This window comes from Osmerus eperlanus, chromosome 5 (assembly GCF_963692335.1).
Source record: "Osmerus eperlanus chromosome 5, fOsmEpe2.1, whole genome shotgun sequence".
In the NCBI taxonomy this organism is placed as follows: domain Eukaryota; kingdom Metazoa; phylum Chordata; class Actinopteri; order Osmeriformes; family Osmeridae; genus Osmerus; species Osmerus eperlanus.
Genome location: NC_085022.1, coordinates 21,311,868 through 21,329,041, shown reverse-complemented (window position 1 = coordinate 21,329,041; position 17,174 = coordinate 21,311,868). Strand labels below are relative to the sequence as shown.

The 17,174-nt window shown below is 44.2% G+C and overlaps 1 protein-coding gene across 1 annotated transcript; it reads left to right on the top strand.

The window, feature by feature from the left end:
* The first annotated feature begins 4,234 nt into the window (after window positions 1–4,234).
* LOC134021553 (DNA-binding protein RFX7-like) lies at window positions 4,235–15,678 on the top strand. The gene is made up of 10 exons (XM_062462509.1): window positions 4,235–4,668; window positions 5,444–5,477; window positions 6,413–6,498; window positions 7,004–7,042; window positions 7,133–7,255; window positions 7,627–7,743; window positions 8,439–8,523; window positions 8,796–9,003; window positions 9,158–9,453; window positions 9,578–15,678. Exons 1-10 carry the CDS (start codon window positions 4,535–4,537, stop codon window positions 12,941–12,943), a joined length of 4,488 nt encoding a protein of 1,495 aa, XP_062318493.1. The 5' UTR covers window positions 4,235–4,534; the 3' UTR covers window positions 12,944–15,678.
* Window positions 15,679–17,174: the final 1,496 nt, after the last annotated feature.

Genomic DNA, 17,174 nt, shown 5'->3' with positions numbered 1-17,174 from the left:
CTGCCAAGAACACAACGCACACTAATTGAAGTAAGCCTGGTGTTGAAGCACAAGGACGACAAGGTTACCTTCCATTAGCAAAGTAGAAAATTCCTGTAAACACCACCTACTTCTCAGCTGACCCACATTTTCAAATTAAACCTAGTCTTAGTACTCAGCACGTGTGGCGTGGCAAGTTCCTCCTTTGGCTGGAGTAAGGTTATTTATAAATCAGCCTGTCTGGGTGCTGCTTTGACTGAATGCACACACAGAAGAGGTTTTCCTGTGAGCTATAATCCCCTTGGCTCTTAATGCGTGTTGGCCTGGGCTACCAGTCTCAGTGACCTACTGTACGAAGATATGCAACTGTTTTAAAATGTCTGACCTCCACTCTAACCTTGATTTGACTCTCCATCAGAGCTTTTATCTGAGATAAAGTATGAACTGCGTATCTTAAATAGATTCTATGTCATGTTTAGCAAAAAAACGAATACATTTAACAGTGAGCATTTAGAATAATCTGGGAAAAAAAACTAATTTTAAAGGATCAAGAAGGATCTCCTCCCTGGACCCACATCAGACATAACAACACTGTTGTGGCACCCTGCTGCCCCGGCGCGACAAGTTGCCCTAGACATTGTGACACTTCACAAAAATCCAATCAAAGAATCCTCACTGAGCCAATAGTGTTGTCCCCTTATCAACACTTTCTGTCCAACTATTGGCGCTTGTAGTTTGGAACACAGTCATAGGAGGTTTAGTTTAATAAGGATAAGATCCAGCCACACTACGGAGCCAGGACACACATTGTTCTTTCTAATAAATACATTTAATAATGATAGTGAGAAGAGTTGCTGGGCACTGTTTGGGGTTCACAAATAAGATTCAAATTCATAAGTGTGGGTCAAAATGTGCGTTCACCACAGAATGTAATGAATATTAAAATGAGTTCCTTACAAACAGTGAAAATAATTGACTGACAAACACGAGCCATGCCCTGTTATAATTGTTGTATTTATGCAAATGTATTTGATAAGGGTTTTCTATATGTTTAAGGAGCCTCTGCCACACAAGGATAATCATGTCTGGGTTTTTTGTCATTTAGCAGACGCTCTTATCCAGAGCGACTTACAGTAAGTACAGGGACATTCCCCCGAGGCAAGTAGGGTGAAGTGCCTTGCCCAAGGACACAATGTCATTTGCCCAAGGACACAACGTCAGTTGGCATGACCGGGAATCGAACTGGCAACCTTCGGATTACTAGTCCGATTCCCTCACCGCTCAGCCACCTGACTCCCTATTTACACATTTGTTGAAAAAGGAAAACTGGAAAGCTCCAGCAGAAAGGGTGAGATGGTCATCCCTCCCAACACACATCCAATCAAGGTAAGCCAGTTTGTACTGGTTCTTCAAAAGTAATGCTGCAATCCCTACTCTTGAGCATCAGCGATCAACGATTCTAACCTCCAGGAAACTGGGTCAGGAGGCCCACACAAACCTCCCTCTTATTAGCGTCATTATCTGAGGATCTTAAGAAGAGATGACTGAGGTAGAGCTCACTGTAGGGTAGCCTTTACTCATGACAGAGGTAAGGTATTTTTATAAGGAGGTCACATATAGCTCAGACAGTTTTCTTGGGTGAGGATGGGAAAGATCTCCAACCACTCATGCAGACATACACTCATAAAGGCTTCACATACATGAACCCGAGGGAAAATGCACACAGTCACCTCACTCTGAACTTTGCATCAATCTTAGTTAATTACAGCCTTGTCAGGAGGGCCATTATTCAAACAGGTAATGCAAATGTTAATGAGTTCATATTAGCATATCTATATTTTTCCTTTGTTGAAATGTCATTGATTATGACACTCTACAATGATGAATGTCACTTCTGATGCACTCTGATAAGTGACTGGTCATTAGGAGGAAAAGAGCAACTGGAGAGAAGGGAAAATAAGGAATTAAGCAAGGCTGTAAAAAGGCTAAATTTGAGAGAAATATGTTAAATGTCTCTGACTGTAGGGCTATCCGTGTTGCACTGTGTGGTTCAGTTACACCAATTAACTGTGAAGGTATAGACCCTTGTGACATCAAATTGATAATAATAATACTCAAATATTGAAACATATTATTGATGTAAAACCTCAAATAATATATGTTAATAAGAGGAAAGACTACTGTTTAGTAATCAACCATACATTCTCTTTGGATCTAAATCAACAATACAGTACACAGCACTTCAATAAAGATATACTTTTTCAAGCGATTATTTTTCTTATCTTTGAGTGGATGATTTGACAGGGTTTAAATAACTAAATTCCTGCCAGTGAGGAGGGGAAGAGTTGCACAACAGAGCAGATGGTGACATTCCACATGACCAAACTGATCAATCAGCCCGCTGGGACGCAGGTGCAACACAGCCGGGCAGATCCACACCATCTAGTTCACCATCTACAGGGCACAAACACATGGGTACCACTCATGGCACCCTGAGGGTCCGCCTGCTCCACAGTCCTGCTGAGCCAAGGTTGATGACATCAGTTTCCCATCCGCTCTCCCACTGGAGAGCACAAAAACAACAACGTAAAAAAAAAACAACTCAACAATAAAAGCCATCCAAGGATGGGTTAGGACAGTGACGTCAAAATCAGGGACTCGCGAAAAAATATTAAATAACTATTCTAAAAATACACAGAACCATACACACACGCACACATGCACACACACACACACATGCACGCACACACACGCACACACACTTGCTGGCTACTGTAGGTCATTGGAAATAATATGTTGCCAAATATGTTGTAAGTCTACACTTCAAACCTGAAACTGGAACGTTCCTGGCCTAATGTATGAAAGACCATACTTTGTTGTATTTGTTTGTTACTTCATTTCTGCACTGCTACAGAAATGTTAAAACACAAGCCAATATGTTCTGTTACTAAAGTTCTGCAGGTGTGTGCAAACGGTGTTCGATACCTGGCGTGACTCTACAGGGAGGAACACTATCTTTGGGATCAGATTATGGCAGATGATCTTGGAGTCCGGGCTTCGGTGCCAGAAGATGTAGGTCTAAGAGGATTAAAGAAGGGCTGCAGTGTCCACGTGAGGGCCAGACACACTGAATCATGTGCTGTGGTGACCTCAGCCACTGGCCCAGATTGAGGCCAACCAGTTAGAAAAAGAGAGAAGCTCACATCAACACCAGCCCTGTCTGATTCTCCTCTTTGACCTTATGAACTGGCATATTACTGTGAACCACACGATTCGTTTGATGCGTTTAAACTGTAGAAGTAAAACATTTGATGATCAATAAAAGCAGAGAGCAAGAGCGGATGTCTTAATTGCAGTCAAAAACGACCAAACTGACCATCTAGGAAAGCATACTTTGGTCGCCATTTGACATTTGACAAAAACTAGTAGAGAACCATTCAGCGATGCTAAACCTGTGAAACATGAAGCAAGAACAGACAGACTGCTCAGACAAGAACGTTGAAAGATGTCGAATTAGAAGTGACAGGAGATTGACAGTTAAATAGATTATTATTGAATAGCAGGGAGCAGCAAGTCAAAAATAGAGTATAAAAATACACTAAAAGAATCACTAACAGGGAGATCTTTTGAGATATACGGTAAGTGTCACCATTTTACCTCATTATTTTAGACAGCATGTAAAATGTTAGTATAAGATAGACTCAAATACGTCAAATTAATTTCTCCATTAATGAGAACCTTATCTTACCTTCTTTAAAATTGCAGATTTTACGTAGCATATATGACAAATTTGTTTGGATTTATGTAAAATACTAATACAGAATACAAGGAGAAGGAAAATTCATTCTTGGCCTGTTGACTATCCTCTTCATTTTCAAACTCAGGAAAATAACTGTAAACCTGAAGGTGGCAGTATTGAACAGGTAGCTGGGATTTTTCTCGCCATACTAGGTTCAGACAGGTACAGGTTACTTATACATCATTTAGACTTCTGAATTCAAGCATGGAGTTTCGATTTTATTATCAGTTATACATAAATATTTGCATATCATTTGAAGTTGTACAGTGTAGTGATAGATTTGTCAGGAATTGGTTTAACTGGGCATGTTTATTGATGATAATGTTAGTTAATTAAACTATTATATTGTCATTATGAAAAAACATTCACTGCCAATGTACAGTAGACCCTTATCTACTTCTCATCTGATGCCGCTCCCTGCGCGTGCGCCCCTACCGCCTGGCAGCAGCATCGTCCGTGGCTGCTGCAGGCGTGCTGTTTGCGGCAGTGGAAACCTCTGCGAAATGTATTTTGTATTCCCGAATGTGTTTTGTTTGGTTTTATACATTTCAATGGTCATATCATAGTCTTAATAGCTATGATTTATTGTCATTTTAGTAGGTTGACCTAGCTAGCTAAGGTTTATTTAAACGTTCGAAAACGTTGGGTCCGGTCTAGCAAGCTAATGCACAACCGGAGAGGCGCTCTGGTCTCGAGCTACAGCAGGATGAGGCCTACTTGTTAAAGCTCCCTCACCTCCTCTCAAGAATCATCGTGATGGCTGATGATCAACAACAACCTGGTCAGCACCAGAAGCCTACTTCGGGATTAGGCTCACTTCCAACGCTAGTGCCAGGACTTCAGGGGCCTGAGGCAAATGCATTGCAGTTCAAAATAAAGAATTCCATTTGGTAAGATTGATTATGATCAATGTCAATGGATGATCAACACGCAAATACAGTCGCTGTCAAAAAAAAACGATAGTATTGACACCCGCCCAGCCTACCGCTAATATCTAGATAGCATGGTTGCAAATGCTATTCATTTATTTAACCCCATATTCGTTAGGCTGTTTAGCTAACGGGTTATCTTCATATGCAAATAATAACTAGTTTGCAAGCTAGCAAATCAGTCAAGGGAGGCCTTTTGTAATACACCTGAGCCCTAGCTAGCAGCTAGCTAGCTAGAGCCATCACTAGTCGATGATGTTTGTTTTTCGCGTGTTGCGTGCATGACATAATATAGATCATTGTGCTTGATTGATGATGGAGCTAAATAATCCAGCTAGCTATCTTTACAGTTGGTGACCTAGGGGCGTTGAATTAAGAATATAATATCTGGCTGATCAGGCAGGCAGTTGTTTAATATTAGCTAACAGTGTTCTGTATGCCATCTAGCTAACTGGCGCTAAAGTAGGTTGGTCTGGTCCAGACGTGATCCAGAACATCTGGGCATCTGGGCGTAGCTATCTGACAGGCATCAAAGGTTATGGGGTAGAGGTCGCCAACCATTTACATGAAAAGTATGAATGCATTTAGCTATTGTTGCATCCCAGTTAATGCCTGGAAACATTGAAGGAAGGTGATCCAATCTGACCTTGGCCAATGGTCCTTGCAAGAAATAGTCACTGGATTACCTGATGTGTCACCGTTCATGATTTGACATTTGCTGTCTCACCTTTTGCAGCAAATCCGTACAATCAAAAGTGGACAACATATTGGTGAGTAATTGCATTTCTGCTGGCCGTGGTAGAAATATTGAAAGGATACTGAAGTTTTTGTAATTTTTCAGCTGCTTATTTCTAGCCCACAAGTTCACCACTACCAATGTTTTTAACTTTATATAATTATAAATTAGTTGACCATGAATTGAGGGTGCCGATCTCTATGAAGTTTAATCTTATGTCAACACTGAATTGTTGTTAGAATGTCAAATTCCTCACTTGTCACACATGTCTGGTGATCAGATTACATCATGTTATAACATGGCAACACACAAACACTTTATTACCTTGGGTCAAACCAAAATCTATTTTTAAATATTTTTTCAGGGCAGATTGTGTGTTATTCATTAAACTGTAGTAGGCCTACTCTGTAGGTTTGCATTTGCATCACTTTAAAGGAAACTGGCAGTTGGCACACTGCATGCTGGTCAGAGTCTAGTAAAAAGCTTTTTTTAATGGATGCTTATTGGCTGACTCTCACCTCATTCATAAGTATTGGTTACCCTAGCAACAGGCGAGAGGCAATAGAAGAGGTGAGATTATTCATTCTTAAAAGCCAAAGGATTCTAAAAAGAGGCGCATTTCAAGTGTGCTTAACATACTATAGTGTTTAGATTTTCCTTGCAATTATGTTAATGTTCTCCATGTTCATCGGTTGTAATAGCTGTTGCCTCAAATTGCAGAATGCACTGTTAACCAGCTTCCCATGTCAATTCACACTCAGGTTTTTTAGCAGGAGTAGCCCACTCACTTCCATTAGGGTAGACCTTATAGAAAGGAGGATCATATACACAATTGGTTTACAATTTACTCTTGTCAGTTGGTCTTAATTTTGTGTTTCCGTTTTGTATAAATTCAACAAAGTATGATTTGTTGGTTCAGCATTGTACTTGCTGTGCTTACTTTGGTCTTCTTCCTTCCCATGTTCACAGCAAGATGTTGAGAAGTTTACAGACATTGAAAAACTCTACCTCTACCTTAAGTTGCCTTCTGGTCCCAGCAATGGCAATGATAAAAGGTATTCATTCACTTTAATGCCACAGTCTTTGAGCTGGATGTCATGATTCAAGGGCTTCTTTCAGTTTGAGAAACATCCTCAGTTTCCCCCGTTTTTACATTGCCAATGCTTCTTTGCTATGCATTTTTTGGTTATTATGAGTGGATTGTTATGATCTAATGATTTGATTAAATAAGTCCATAAAATGTCCCCACTCGCATTTGTAAAAAATATTAAAAGTACATTGTCTGTTATCATTGTATATTCATCAGCTAATTAATAATATGCGTACAACCAACACCTGTCTACATTATATTGTGTAGTTGTCTGCCTGTGAGTTTATTATCACATTTGTTAGCCAGGGTCTCCTTGCCTCTACAGTACAGTATCACACCAGCATCATGGCTCTATAGTTATCATCAAGTAACCCTATTAATGATTGTTTTTTGCTATATACAGCTTTCTGTGTTTTTCATTTGTTTCCCCATATCTATTCATCACCTCAACCCTCAATACTCCACAATAGGACTGAAAATCAGAGAGGGTCCACAACTCCTGGACTATGGTACTTAAGTTTCTCTTCTAAAGGACAAGCAATCAGACCTATCCATTGAGGATCTGTCTTCACTAAGCGTTTGTTTTTGCGCCGTTGCAGTGATCAGAGCTCGATGTCGTCCAGCCGGACACAGCAGATGTATGCATTTAACTGGATTCGGAATCACCTAGAGGAACACCCTGAGACATCCCTTCCAAAGCAGGAGGTTTACGATGAGTACAAGTGAGTGTCTGCAGCCATCTGCATTTCTGAGGCAAGGCTAAATATAATGCTATTAGCAACAAGGTTTGTGCCAATCACAATTGCTTTATAATAATGGATTATACAGTATCATCCCAGCATTTTGACTTCCACTGAATGACTTGATTATACTGTATAATAAAGTCATTCAGTGGAAGTTACAATTCTGAGATGCATGTTGATGTAGATGAATAAACATTTAAAAGCCATGTCAAATAAAATAGGCTTTAGCTCACCTATACTGTATACAAAACTGAAGACCCATCTGTTTCATTCAAATAATTATTCATATCCCTACTACATACTGTGGCCTGGTAGTAAATGTACATAATGTTTATTTAAATGTGTTTCAGGAGCTATTGTGACAATCTAGGCTACAACCCACTAAGTGCAGCAGACTTTGGGAAGATCATGAAGAACGTCTTTCCCAACATGAAGGCACGCAGGCTGGGCATGAGAGGAAAATCCAAATATCCTTTCAAATAGAGCCCGACCGATATATCGGCGGGCCGATATTGGGGATTTTCCAAACTATCGGTATCGGCATTTATAATGGCCGATCAATGAATATTAATGTTTTTATTTAATTATTTTTTATTGTGTTTTTGTTCAAAGGACTTTAAGTTTCATATCTTAAGTTTGTATTTTTATACATTTTATTTATCAGAAACTGCATTAACATATTATTTTAGTGAGTAAATAATAACAGGAGTCAGATGGCTGAGCAGTTAGGGAATCGGGCTATTAATCAGAAGGTTGCTGGTTCGATTCCCGGCCATGTCAAATTACGTTGTGTCCTTGGGAAGGCACTTAACCCTACTTGCCTCGTGGAATGTCCCTGTACTTAGTCGCTCTGGATAAGAACTTCTGCTAAAAGTGACTAAATGTAAACTACAAATAACTACTGTTAGGGAAATCAGTTTTTTTTGTTACGTGTTTCTGGATTTTTAAAATATTTTTTATATCGGCCAATATCGGAATATCAGATTTTTAAAACTCCAAATATTTGTATCGGTATCGACCTTAAAAATCCTTTATCGGTGGGCTCTACTTTCAAACGTACTCAACTGGAGTTGAACAAACCTGATTAACGTGTTCAAAAGTTGTTCCCACATTTTTCTGTAGGTTGTTCAAAGGCTGTAAATAAACCTTAACTGCTTCTCACATACTGTTATAGTGGCTTGAGGAAGAAAGCTTTTGTACACATGCCATCGTTACCCAACCTGGATCTGCAGAAGTCAGGCGACGGAGTAAGTCTTTGTTTGTCCCATTGGAGGCGCACCATCAGACGGGTCAGACACCCAGACTGCACTTCTGCACCAGATGCTGACCCCCAGACTGCACTTCTGCACCAGATGCTGACCCCCAGACTGCACTTCTACACTAGATGCTGACCCCCAGACTGCACTTCTGCACTAGATGCTGACCCCCAGACTGCACTTCTACACTAGATGCTGACCCCCAGACTGCACTTCAGCACCAGATGCTGACCCCTGCCTCCGCCTGTTCTCTGTGTCCCCAGTGTGAGCTCATGGAGCCGTCGGGCCAGTCTCCCAGCGCTGAGGATGAGATGCGCTCGGCCGCTTGCGGCCTGGTGTGCGAGTGGGCCCAGAAGGTTCTCAGCCGCCAGTTTGACAACGTGGAAGACCTGGCCCGCTTCCTCCTCAACAGTCACTACATCGGCACCAAGTCCATGGCTGCCCTCACAGTCATGACCGGAACCCCGACAGGTAAAGATGGCCACAGGTTCGAATCCAGCCTGGGCCATTTCCTGCATGTCCCCCCCTCTTTCTCTCCCCTATGTTTCCCCCCCCCCCCCCCCCCCCCAGCATCTTATAAATCACGTGACACTCAACCGCTCAATCACATCCCCCGCCTCAGCAGGAATGAAGACGCCCACCCCGGCCTCTGCGTTTGTCCCCACGGCTGAAGCGAACTCCTTCCAGCCCCAGGTGAAGACTCTCCCCTCGCCCTCCGTCGACGCCAAGCAGCAGCTGCAGCGGAAGATCCAGAAGAAACAGCAGGAGCAAAAGCTGCACTCCCCTCTGCCCTGCGAGGCTCAGGGGAAGAGGCCTGAGGTCAGCACCCCGGGACCCACCATCCCCTGTGGGAGCCCCGCCCTGCTGTCCCCTCAGCCCACCATAGGCATCGTGGTGGCTGCTGTTCCCAGCCCGATCACGGTAGGGTTTTTTTTCTACCACGAAAGATGAATACTTGAAGGGAAACTTTCCTTTTCTCCTGATTGATCGTATCGTTTAGTCGTTGCTGTATGTGAAGCAGTCTCTCTTGCGCTGTCACCCTCAGGTGCAGAGAAGCAGGCAGCTCATGACCTCACCCAGTCCTGTGGGAACTGCCGAAGGGAAAGTTCTGCCTGTCAACTTCCAGGTGGTCACCCAGTCTCTGAAACAGTCCCCTAAAACTCCCCAGAATATCTCCGCCAGCCCCGTGGGCGACCGCCTGGCCCGGCACAGGTACGCCCAGATCCTGCCCAAGCCTTCGGCGACGAGCGCCATCACCCTGCGCTCCCCTCCCACCCTCCTGATCACCAACAGCCCCATCAAGACGGTGATGCCGAACCCTCACGTCAGCTCGGTTAACGTGGTCAAAATGACCGCCATATCCCTGTCCCCGAGCGGCAGCAGCAACACCATCAGCACAACCCTGAGGCCCATCTCAGCTGGGGGAGGAACCTCGGCAGCTCCAGAGGAGCACTCCCATAGCGGGCCCTCGGCCACCCCCCAGTCCCCTGCCGTCAGGCCTGGTGCCCCGACCCCTACCACCAGCCACGACAAAGCAGTGTCTGAAGCTAACAACAACCACCTAGCTCCCGGCACAGAGAAGCAGAGCACCATCCAGGAGTCGCCAGCTGGGGGCAAGGAGGATCGGGTCACCAAATACAGGGCTGCCAGTGAACCCAGCTTCTTGGTTAAGTGCTCCCCGGGACCTGGCAGAGCGTCCCGGACCAAAAGTGACTCGACGTCTCCCCCTACGGCCACGGCGGCCACCGGGACTCAGGACAGCAATAACAACAGTAACTTTCAAAACAGTACTTTGTACCTGACTGTTGATAATCATAACGCCAGCGTCAGCATGTCGTCCAATGGCTCCTCGGCTGTTACTCTGTTGTCCAAGGACTCCTCCTGCCCGGGCTCCAAGAGCCCTAGAAAGCGCACCGGCCCGACCCTGGACTCCTACGTGATTCCTGTTAAGAGGGTGTTCATCTCCCAGCAGCCTGTGGCTGTAATTGACAATCCCAAACCCGGAGCGGGCGTCGCTCCCGTGAAGAGGATCCCCAGAGCAGGCGCTGGCGCCAGACCTGAAAGCGCTCCCTGCAAAGTGAGTGTGAGACACGCCACCTTAATGCCCACCCACATCCTGGCTCTCTCCGACTCGCCCATCGCCCACACCGAGGGCTCCCAGACTGTTGTCAAACCCAAGGCCTTTCTGCTGAAACCCGGGGATCTGTCTCTGGGCACCAGCAGCGCAGCCCCTGGTAGCGGCGGCACCCCCGACCCAACGCCCCTGCAGCAGATCGCGGCCGATCCCGTCGCCGTAGCAACCGGCTCGGGAGGCGCGCGCGAGGCCTCCGCGATGAGCAACTTGAAGAGCACAATATGGGAGGAGGGGCAGCTGGACGAGCTCCAGAAGCAGGCCTCCTCAGAGCCACTGCCCATGATGGGCCAGGCCTCCTCAGACCCACTGCCCATGATGGGCCAGGCCTCCTCAGACCCACTGCCCATGATGAGCCAGACCCCGGAGGCCTCCAGCCAGCTCGCCCTCCATCAGGACATCGTGGACTTTGCGGGCTCCCAGCCCAACATGGACTATTTCCCCTTCAATGACGACGACATGACCCAGGACAGCATCGTGGAGGAGCTGGTCCAGATGGAGGAGCAGATGAAGCTGAAAGGCCTGCAGCCCTTGTTCAGCAGCTGTGTGGACATGTCTCTGCAGGGCCAGTCTGCTGGTCACCAGAGCTCCATCCTCAACGCTCACCAAGCAGGTTCCTCCTTCTACCACTCTGCCCACAGCAGCACCACCCCGGTCCAGACCCCTACCCCCACCCCGACACCCACCCCCACCCCCACCTCGGAGATGACCCTCGGGGGACATGGTTTGACCAGAGAGAGCCCATGCTCCCGCATGGCTCCCATCACCCCCGTGGACGGCACCATGGGTCGGCACACCCCCATCAGCACCCCTCTGTCCAACTGCAGCAGCAGCGTTCCCCCTAGCCCCGTGGAGTGTCGGAATCCCTTCGCCTTCACCCCCATCAACTCGAGCATGATGGGCTATCACGACGCCAGCATCGTGTCCAGCAGCCCAGTCAAACCCATGCAGAGGCCCATGGCGACCCACCCTGACAAAGCCAAGCTGGAGTGGATCAACAACCGCTACAACAGCAGCTCTGGAGGTCCCCTGTCCAGCCAAGGCATCGGCATTCTCCCCAGCTACCAAGACCTGGTGGACGACCAGTTTCGGAAGCCGCACGCGTTCGCCATACCGGGCCAGTCTTTCCAATCGCAGTCGAGACAAGACTCTCACTTTGGCCGTCTGACGCCCGTCTCCCCGGTGCAGCAGCAGATGGCCAGTGTGTCCACGTCCACCAAGCAGGAGAGCTTCGCCGTGCCCGCTCCGCTGGACAACAAGGCCGCAGGCTCGTCTGCCTCCGGAACTTTCCGCTGTCGCAGCGTGAGCCCGGCGGTGCGTCAGAGAAACTTCAGCGGTAACACGGGCCCCCCCACGCCCGCCACCGCCGCCTCTGCTACCGCCGCCTCTGCTACCGCCCCCGGAGCCGTCGGGGCCCCCTTCAACACGCCTGTCTCCTCGGAGGTGCTGAACCTCCTCTCCGGCAGCCAGGCGGTCGACACCGTCCACAGCTTGGTCCAGCGCAGTCAGTCTGTTCCTCTCGGCATCATGATGCAGAGCGAGGTCCTGCCCGTCCAGGGTCAGAGCAACCCCACCAAGATCACCAGTGTCCTGCTGAACAAAATGGACTCCGACGGGGACGACGCGGTCCGAGGCCTGGGCATCAACAACCTCCCGTCCAACTACACGGCCCGTATGAACCTCACCCAGATCCTGGAGACCACCCCGGGCTTCAGCGGAGGACCCTCCCACCAGGGTCCGCTGCTCCCGGTCAGTTCCAGCCCGGCTGCCTTCGAGCTCCAGCAGCACAGCTACCTAAACGCTAGCGGGGAGCGGCTGAGCTTCGTGGCCACGGAGACCCAAGCACAAGCAGGCCTCTGTGAGCAGGAGGACACAGGGCAGCCCCAGCTCCTCCTCCAGAGCACACAGCAGCAAGACGAGGAGGAGCAGCAGCAGCTGGACTTCAACAACACTGTAAAGGACCTGCTGGGGGACGATGGGCTGAACCCCAGCTCTCAGCTCGTGGGCCAGGTGGCCTCGGAGCTCAACGCCGTGGCGTCCGACTTCTCCAACGACATCAGACTGACCTCAGAGCTGTCCAGTAGCATAACTGACCTTAACACGTTGGACACGAACCTGCTGTTTGACCCCAATCAGCAACAAGAACAATATGAAGACTCGACACTGGAAGAACTAAAGAATGACCCGCTATTTCAGCAGATATGCAGTGAAACTGTGAACTCTGGTTTCGACTGGCTGGAAAGCAAAGACCAGCCGACCACAGTTGAGATGCTGGGTTAATATTGTTGTAAAGTAGTTATGGTGTCTGTTTTTAATTATTGTTTGTTGGGAATTGTCTGGACTTGGCCACCTGTCCAGTTAAAAGTGCCAGCCTATCCAGAATATTTCTCTCCTACTGATTTTGTTTTCTCGTTTTCAGTTGTACATGTCATAGTACATATCCACTTTATCTCTCCATCTGAAATATGTTATGCACACAGGTGAAACTTCATCTTCCATATTACAGTCAACAATGCAATATTTCAATTCAGATATCACTTTAGCAAAGTGGGATAAGTAAGAAATTTGGCACAAAAACAATCACAAATGACCTCACCAAAAAATGTATGCTGTATCCTGTTTTAGGATTGGAATGGAAGGACAACAAAATTGTGTGCTCATCACCTAGGACATTTGCCTACCATATCAGAATACTACAAAGGGAGCAACTGATGCTGCCAGGTGCTGAATTTAGGACATTGTCTTTATACATTATCACATTACAAATCAGCAGAATACTGATTTAATGTCTGATCTTTGTCCAGGAGGGAAATCTTCTCAAAGTCTACACTACTTGTACTGTTCAATATTTTGTAAAAGGAGGAGATGGATCAACTAAAATTGGGCCGTTTTGCAGATTATGTGACATGGAAGGGAAGCAACAACTTGGCTGCCTTATTTCCAAAGTCCAAGGCCTTATGCCACCTCTAGAGAGACTGTATATAGCATACTCTGCAGACTTCATCAGAACCACCTTGAGCGAGCTTCATCACATCCAGGCAGCTGTTACTCTGATAAGGTTTTCTCAGTACTTTTTCTTATTCTTAAAAAAAACAAAACCAATCTGTTGCAGCATTATGCATGCATGTTGTATAAACCACACTGCGCGTGCCCTTATCGGTTGTAGATCAAGATTATTTAAAATGCTATCATTTTATAAATCCCATGTCCGGCACACTGAGTAGTGGCAAAAGGTGTTTCTCTCCCAGGATGAATATCACTGGTATGGAGACGGCTTGATTTGTTGAATTGAAGGCTAGAGGCTGTATTGCAAAACATTTGATCTTGGTTTTGATGTAATCTTGAGATCAAGAGATGAATTGTGATTATTGTCTTTCTGGAGAACCAGCCTTATTTACATTACCAAAGATGAGCTGTTGTTATTAATGGATTTGATCATTCATCCGCTCCTAATGACTAATATAAATGAATGGAAACAGGCAGCCATGAAGATGAGATCACTTAAGAGTTATGTAGTGGTGGATTACAAGAAACTAAATTAAAACAGATAAAGATAAAGCTGCAAAAATATATGTACAGTATGTAAATTAGTGATATGGTCGCAGTCCTGTGCTGAATAGGCAACTACTGACCTGAAAGCATGTTGGAACCATCACTGCTAGCCAGGTATGTGATAAAGTAGGATGCTTGCTTGAATTTTGGCTATTGTTAATGTTGTAAAAGTCATGTTAAAGTTCCATTTGTAAATAGGATAGATACATAGGAATTGATGTATCAAGACACTATATTATGGCCATAATTCTAGCTAAATCTATGGGCCATTACAAAAAATCTAAACAGAACTATAGTCGGCAAGATACTGTATGTTGTCTGTTGCATTTCTGGATCGATGTATTGTAGAAGTATCGCTGTCTGTTTGGTCTCGCTTGCTGGTGTATTTTTTTATTTTATTTTCCGAAGATAATAAGTCTCTGCTTTCGCAGAAGTGATGTGAGCTTTGAGCGAGAACAATAGCATGGTTTCTTCAGAAAAAGGTTGTGATATTAGCTGGTTGCAAACATTTCTGTGACATATACATTGTGTTAGAAGACTTTAAGCAGACACTGGAAATTTAATGGTTCATGTTTCAGCAAACTTTGGAGGTTCACATTATTGCACTAAATTTTTATGACACATGGCTTTGCCACATCTTTATGGACTAATGTTATGATGGATGCCCGCAAAAAAAAAAAAAAAAAACGAAAAAACGAATTTTTACAACAAGGTAAGAAAGGAAAATTTAAAAGAATCGTCTGAAAATGACTATATAATTGTATTGTAGCAAAATGTGCATTAATCTCAGTGAGATACGCATTCTTAGTCATTCTCATACCTGAGAATATAAAGCGTTAAGGAAAAAAATGTTGAAATTACCTTTTAAAACCTTCATGCTTCATTATGTTTATAAATGATTGTACGCGTGCATGTGATGAATTCTATAGAACTTTGTATTCTTGGTAACCACTGTCTTCTGTGATTAGGGCGGGTTCTGTTAACCAGACGAACAGTGCTAGTTACTTGAGTTACTTTACTCTCTCATTGTGTGCTGTTTACTAAGTTAATATTGTTTTGTTAATAACTGTTTTGTCAATTTTACATTTTCTTATTTTGCAAAATGCAGTAGTAAAGACATTTTTAACATTTTCTCTTAATTTTTTTACATTGAATAAGGCACTGATATATGAATTTGAATGAAGGAAAATGCACCTTTTGTAAGATGTACAGGAGCTCCATGAAGCAGTGACTCTGATTCTGTACTTCTGACTTACCCAGTACCAACTCTGTTTGACTATTTTGTCCATTTATACCAGTACCAGTAGAAGAACCTTTCTGTGTAGTTGTGTGGTGTACTGCTTAATGTACAGTAGCTTGTTAATATTGCAAACGCGGTAATGTTTTTTTTCAATGGAAAGTACTCACTGGTGAGATTTTTAAAGTGGTTTTAAAAGCCAATAAACTTTTTTAAAGAATATGCTCATCCTGGATGAATCTTCACATGTATAATTCTCTTCTAAATCGCCAACACTACATTGTAGCATAGTTCTGAATTCTAAAACATTGATAAATGATAAAGACATCATTTTTGTGCATTCTAACATTTGTATGATCTAAAACTATACAAACTGTACTTCACTTTACTCCCTTCCTACAATTAGCATATTAAATAGATTGTTTACTGAAGTTATTTTAAAAAGTAAATAACTATCATAGTTATACCAGTTATTTCATGTATTTTTTGTTTTATGCAGAACAATTAATGTGTTTTATCGTCAACCCAGCTCGAGGTCAAGAAGTCAAGTCAACCCCTCTACTGACCTCATAGGTCACTGGGGAGGGGTCTACCACAGACACTGCCTCTGACCAATCAAAGCAGAGTCGGTTGGCCGTGGCTCCCCTTTCCCATGGCCTCACAATATTCATAACATGTTAATGACCTTTACTCTATTGATCATGACCTCCCAGCATGACCTTAAGACATGTGGCACCTTGTACCTCCTGCCTGAGTCACCAGATTTGACCAGCAAGACAGGACAAGGAAGAAGCCACCCTTTTGCATGGAGATGGTTTGTAGAAGACTATAAAAACTATAATGTAGATTATAGTTTTGTTTGGTAACACCTGAAAGATATCAGTCTTCTGAATAATACAACAAACTATTTGGTCATAAACAGAAGACAAATCAACACAGTTTTTATTTTTTACAGACATCAGTAAAATAGAGATGATTTTAACTATCATTGGCCAGCTGATAATTTTCTCCTCACTGTGACTTTTGTCTTGAGTATTGTCTAAAATCATAAAATCAATGTTTAGCCCAAATCAATAAATAATCACACTGCACTCTATCTCATTTGATTGGAAAGCTTTTTCAATATTTAAGAATCCCAGTGGTATAAAAATAGGTTGTTACAAATATATATTTGTTTAGAAAAGTAGTCAGTGAATCCATATTGAAATGAATCCAATACATGTGTGCACCTTTGTTTTACGATGACTGGTACAAATCCCATGGATGTGGACGAACATTTCTAATCACTTTAAACGTTCCTATATGCTTAAGGGACTTTTTTTTGCTGATCCAGCTGAGCTGATTTCCCAGCCCATTGTATAGCTATTGAATGAGGACAGCGGGACAGGAGGGTCATTGTCACGAGGCACAGACTGTGGATCAATATCTGAATTCATTAAACAGCTGACTTGCTGTCATCAATGCTTCTTAATAATTATCAAGTTTGATGTTGAGAGCAGCTTCCACTGAAACCTGATCACTTTTTATCCACTAGCGCTTGGCAACAGCAAGTCACACCGTTATTTGTTAGAAAGAAAAGCCGTTGTTTGTTAGAAAGAAATGTGTCTGCTAGCTTTATACATACATTGCAATCTCATGACTATTCAAGCTAATGTCATTAAACATCAACTGTCATTCAAATAAATACTAGTGGAATATACTAAAATCAAAAATGGCTTGACA